The 6,338-nt window shown below is 38.6% G+C and overlaps 1 protein-coding gene across 1 annotated transcript; it reads right to left on the reverse strand.

Moving 5' to 3' along the window:
- On the reverse strand, positions 1–567 carry LOC126088252 (craniofacial development protein 2-like). Its single transcript, XM_049906382.1, has one exon. It carries the CDS (start codon positions 565–567, stop codon positions 1–3), a length of 567 nt encoding a protein of 188 aa, XP_049762339.1.
- Positions 568–6,338: the final 5,771 nt, after the last annotated feature.

Below are 6,338 nucleotides of genomic sequence, written 5' to 3' on the forward strand. Positions count from 1 at the left end.
TTAGTGCCACTGTAATACGTGATTAGATGTGTCACGCTTTTTGAAGCATGTGTTCGCAATTGCCAGGTTATGAGCTTCTGAGAAATCGAGGATACGCTGACCGTTGTCATTCTTTTCTCTGAATCCATACCCACCGTGAGCAGTATGTTCTTCCTTTCTGCACCCTATGTGCCCATTCAGATCACCAGCTATGATGATGTAATCTTCTGGGAGCACTTCAGCAGTCTTTGCATCAAGGATCCTCCAAAAGGCATCCTTGATGGAAGTTGCTTGGCCAGTTTTTGGAGTGTAGGCACTGAAAATGTGGATTTTTCTGCCATCTGTGATGTACACAATCTTCATCAGGCGATCATCATATCTTTGCACTTCAGAGATATTACCATCAAACTTGGATGACACTACAATGCCAATGCCACTAGTGGTTCCGCGTGTGCCCTTATACATCAGCTTGTAACTGCATCCAGTGTCATACAATTTGTTTCCACTCCACCATGTTTCTTGCACTGCACAGATGTCTATGCATCGGGTTTCAAGGGCTTTAGGTAGTCCGTTGCACTGTCCAGTCATGGTGCCGACGTTGAGTGCTGCAAGACGGGATGTGAGGGCTAGTTTGTTTAGCCGTCGCCGCCCGTGCGACGGTAAACCTTGCATATTTTTCACACTGACTGGGCCATGCCAATACGCGTCACCTACGGGGGATGCCCGAGCCTTTGTACCGGATCCAGAAGACAATGTTTCCATAAACATGTGACAGAATTTTTATGGTCAGCTCATCACATAGCCTGTCACCAAGAATTTTAGAGCTACTGCCAGCAGGAGGAAAGGCTGCTCCCGACATGGAGAACAGATGCCTGATGCAGCCACTCCTAACATGGAGTACAGATGCTGCTGAAGTTGGTACTTCGACCTTCTTCGCTGTTGGGTTTCCAGGCCTCGTCCGCCATTGAAGGTATTGACTAACTTCAAGAGAAATAGAAAGAGAAAAAATTCTGACAGTCGAAGAATGAACTATCGGAAGCACTAGAGCAAGGGCCAAGAAAGACAGAAATGAAAAACTCCCTAGGCCTCGGATGCCCTAATACCGTCAGGGTCAGAATTAGCAAGAGTTGACAGAGGGGGGACTGGCAGGAAAAAAAAAAAACAGGAGGGGCCAGACACAAGTAAGTGGAAGCAATGCCAGGCCCAGCTTGAGGTTCTGTGCTTGCCATGCCTGAGTAAAATTAATACATGGTAGTAATATTTATTTATGCTTGTTTAACTAAGGTTATACTATAACTTTTATCAATACACAGTACTTGAGTTTGGCATCTTTAATGTTTATATGCCTAACATTAATCATGCTCTTTTCATAATTAACTACTGAAATCAGATTTTGGAATAGTGAGGAAAACGAAGTCGCTGTGATATATTTATTTATTTAACCTGATATGCTTAGGGCCCTCAGGCCATCTTATATCAGACCAGGGTTTCACACATACAGTGTATATTACATCACAGTTACCTCAGAAAATAACAATTTCAATATGGCAACTAGTATTAAAGTGATGGGACAGTATGTAGTGGTGGTGTCAGTCAATTATACTGTCAGTGAACCAACAGTGTTAATACTGGCTGGCATTACTTATATTACTGCAGCTGCAGCCAGTAATAGCAGCAGCAACAGCTGTGGTGGTGGTGGTGGTGCTAGTGTAAAAATAATGATAGAGACAAATAAAAGAATAATTTGTAGGGCTGTAAAATAATTTCTTTCTGATATGGCGAGTTCTGGGAAAAGAAAATTTAAAGAGATTACATCAGCTAAGAATCCAGGAAAATGAGGAAGACCTGGTTGAAATGAGGGATATACTATGGTAACAAGTGTATACAGGGACAATTGTAATCGTATTGTTGCTTTAGTACAAATGTTATTACCTGTATTCTGAAGTTGGAGTTCTCTAGTATAATACGGAGGGTGTTCCAGAGTTGAGGTCCTGCTGCTGAGGAGGCCTTCAAGAAGGTCGCTGAATGATGGAGTGGGATGGAAAGGATTTTACTGTGATTGGAATGAGTGTTCCTGCCATGTTGTTCAGATAATAGCATTAAGATCGTGGAGATCTGTAAGGGACAGTGTACATTGATAACACAGTATAGAAGACAGATGGTATGGAAATCTCTGTGCTTGTCTTCGTGCAGCCAAGATAACTGTGCATATGATGGTGAAATGTGATCAAGGAGTCGAATGTCATAGATATAATGAACACAGACTTTCATGAGCAGTTCCAGGTGCTGTGAGTTTTCCTGAGAAAGGCGTTGCAGGATCACATCACTGTAATCAGTAGTTGGTAGTATAAATGTTTGTAAAAGTTTCTTTTTCTGAAGAGCGAAGAACTTTTTATATTTTTGCAGGGTACGGAGAGATGCTGATGTCTTCTTGTACATTACAGTTACGCATTCAGTCCAGTTTAGATTTTCTTAACATGTTGGGTTTTTTTAGGATACATAAGAAACTGAGACCTTTTAAATGGGCTAAAAAGTGTTTTGGGTGAAGAAAATATGAAGAAAGTTACACAGGTATCAATGGATGGCCCAGACTTCAACTTGAAGGTACTAGGAGAGTTAACAAGTGAGTTAGAACAATCTCAGGGTACAGTGCTTTTAGAAATTGGTACCTGTGGATTACATACACTACATAATGCCTTTAAACACTCGGTTTAAGTTCTGACATGGGCTCTTGCGACATCAGCTATTTTGCACCCTCAAGCAGCAACAATAACAACAACAACCACCACCACCACCACCACCTCATTTAAACACTGGCTGGAATATAGTACAGTAGTTTTTATGAGTGTTATACTAGTTATTCGAGGACAAGCCAGCAAGAAAAGTTGATTATATTAACTCTGTATATTCCAGTGCTTTCCTGCTTAAGTTTTGCTCAGAGAGGGGCTGGAAAATTTAAATGTAGCTGAGCGAGTTATTTCTTTCTTCCCAAATTTATCCATATTTGTTAACAGATGTTAAGAATTGTGAAGTGTCAGAGACCATTCACAGTTTCAAAGTAGTTTCAGAGCATATCCAAGATAAATTACTTGATGCAAAATTGGCATTTTTTATGAGTTAAAGAAGGTTAAAGGCATCACAGATTTACACATGCAGCTGTTCCAAAATGACTGTTGAACCTGTATGAAGGTACTATTACAGAAGTTAATGGAGAAGTCACCATTAAAATTTCATTTGATGAAGCCAATTTCATTTTTAGATCCAAATGTGGTAGGTAGCAATCAAATCAGTAGAAGCAACCACTCATTTACATTTATATCTTCCTCTTCTGGTTGAGAAAGAATGGCTTTCTACAATGACAACTGATAATGTTAAACATCAATTTAAGGAGTGTAGTTCACTACCTAGAGAAAAAGTAGAAAGTTCTTGTAGAAATGAAAGCAAAGTAGATTGGACCATTGCTGGATCAAAGCTCATTTGTGGGAAGAGGAATTTCACGATGTAAGATCTTTGGTGAGATGGGAATGCGTCATTGGAACGGGGGTTTTCTGTTAATTTGTAAGGCGTCATAGAACATCAAAACGAAAAAAATTGTGATTCATCAATGGCAGGTTTTTGATGCTATTATTTCTTCAGGAGGGATAGCAAATGCTGAAATAATGAAAATGCTCATTCTCCTTATATGGAATCACTGGAAAAGGATAAAAATGAGAACAGAAGGAAAAGGCAGAGCATTAGGAGAGAGCCCTTGAAGAATTTCAACTTCTTACAATAAAAAGTTAAAATTGCTAGCAGAAACTGAAAGTAGGGAAGTGGCACTTACTGAAGAAAAAAATAAACATTAATAGTGTCACATAAAACTTTCTTCCTTATAGTTTTGTATGTTTGAGACTTCTACAGATTTATTTTTGTAATTTTAAAATAGTGCTCAAGTTTTTTCTTTAAATCAGCTGATGGAGAAGATTACATTCTGAGGAGTTACATATGTGTTAATGTGACTAGTGTATCGTTCTCTTGAATATTCATTCCCGCAACAGTACAATATAAGGCAATACACTTCCTGAATCATCAAATGGGAGATTCCCTGTTTCAAATACTTGTTCACAGGAAGTCTTTCAAAAAGTGTGTGACTTTTGGATTTGCATTTAATTGTAAGTATTCTGCCAGTATTTTTTTATTTAAGTGGTAGGCCATTAGTTAAAATTTATATGTATATCATTACTTGACTTTGCACACAATGAATAAATGTGTTATTTTCAATTTTTTCACAAGTTGTGATGGTCAGATGAGTTAATTTAATCTTATGTTAGGAACTGATTTCAAAATTGCGCATTTCATATTTGAAATATTTCTTGTCTAATGTGTTGTGCTTTTTTCAGTGTATTGCAGTTCACTTTGCCATTTGGTGGTATGTTGAAATTTTGCATTAAGCATGATATGTTAAACCAGCACTTTAAAAAAGGCAGTAAAAATACTGAATATTTAAAGCATGCTCAACATTCAGTTTCCACCCATAAAAGACTATCTGGGAAAAATATAGTTAAATTCTGGAAAAGTCCTGGAGAAATCATGGAAATTTAATCAGCCAGTAGAATGAAAAGCCTGATGCAGAATGAAGCCCATAGCAATATCCTTGCCAATGTCATTCTCAAACATGCCACTACCACTGCATTGCAGAGATACAAAGCACTTGCTTGGCTACTGAGAGCAGGAAACTAAGTGGAGTGGACCACTATAAGTAGAAATTTTGCATGGACAACAGTTGCCAAGATGTTTGTAAATGGCTGATATTTCAACAAAAAATTTTTTTGGACAGTAGTTCACCCTGGGTCTTACTTTTCTACGACAGTGGATGTGCATTTTTGTGTAAGAAAGACAAATGTTTGAGGCTACAATGGATATTTTACTGTAAGCTGCAAATTAACATACATCTAGATGAGTGAAGGCAACTCTGTCGCCAAAACAGCCCTTAAAATAATATAAGCAACTTTTGAAGCCGATATGACTATTCTTTAGGTTCTGATTTTGTTTCTTGAAATGTTCTTTCACTCTGGATAAAGTAATTTGTTGTCACATTCACTTTCATTTTACAATTTTTTCTGCAGTATAGACCAACTGGGGAAGAAAACCTTAAATAATGTTACTGCATGCAGTGTTGAAGATTATCCGTGTACAATATTTGCGTAGACATTAGGACACATGAAAAATATTAAATTAAATCGGCCATATCGTCAGACAGGTATAGCAATTTTAGTGTGGACAGTTATAATCTTATTGCACTTCAAGGCCAACATGGTAGTCGGTACGACTTGGTAGGATCATTATATCCCATTTCAGTTAAGCCTCCTGAAAACACAGGGATCACACTGCTGATGCATGACCTGCAAGCTCCCCACACTTCCCAAGGATTAGATGCCCATTGTCCTGAGGCATCAAGACTGCCAGCAATGGCCATCATGCCAGATGGCCTTTGCTGCAGCTGGGTGATGCCCATGTGAAGAGCCCTTGATTGTTGTACATGGAATCAGGGCACATGAAACATTAAATTATATCAAAGCAATGGCTGTTCTGATCTGGCCGTCTCGTCAGACAGGAATAGAAATTCCAGTGCGTATAGTTGTAACCTTATTGCTGTCGCTACTCGGGCTACTCCATGAGAAGAGGAACAAGCCGGATGTCAAGTAGCAAAACCATTTATACAGTAGTATGTACTTGAACCAATGGAGATACTTATACTATGACAAAGCCATTAATTTTTGAGGAACATGTTGAAGATAAATTTGGAGAAATTGTCGTTCAGCAAAATGCACAATTGATTAAATCCTTTGTCGGCAGTTGCAACTTGGCATGTACTTACTGGTGATGTCATTTCAGTTACTTGATGTGGGCTGTGAAAGCCAAAAACCTTTTGGTTTTGCCTTTTGGTGTATATGGGTTGGTTAAGACACCCACTGACCAATTCTGTAGTGTGTTAGCTTCCCTAAATGCTGCTCTGTGCATCCATGATATTCTCAGACTTCTGTATTGGCTCATTCTAATGCTAGGTAGGTATCCCAATTATCATGATGGCTGGTAACAGAATGGGCCTAAAATTCTGTAAATTCTCTTGTGAACCCTTTCTGTTCATCCATTTGCTAGTAGATGGAGATTACTTGTTCTTAACTTGTGAAAGCGAAGCAAATGACACAACTGCTTCATTAGATCTGATGTGAAATTTGCACCTTGGTCTTTTGTTACAGTATCCAGCACTCTGAACATGATCCAATTATTTACTGTGACTTGCTCTACTGTGTTAGCTTTTTGATCTGGGACTGCCATTATTTCAACGTATCAGGAAAAGTGATCTACTATTTTTAATA

The sequence above is a fragment of the Schistocerca cancellata genome, chromosome 6 (genome assembly GCF_023864275.1).
Source record: "Schistocerca cancellata isolate TAMUIC-IGC-003103 chromosome 6, iqSchCanc2.1, whole genome shotgun sequence".
In the NCBI taxonomy this organism is placed as follows: domain Eukaryota; kingdom Metazoa; phylum Arthropoda; class Insecta; order Orthoptera; family Acrididae; genus Schistocerca; species Schistocerca cancellata.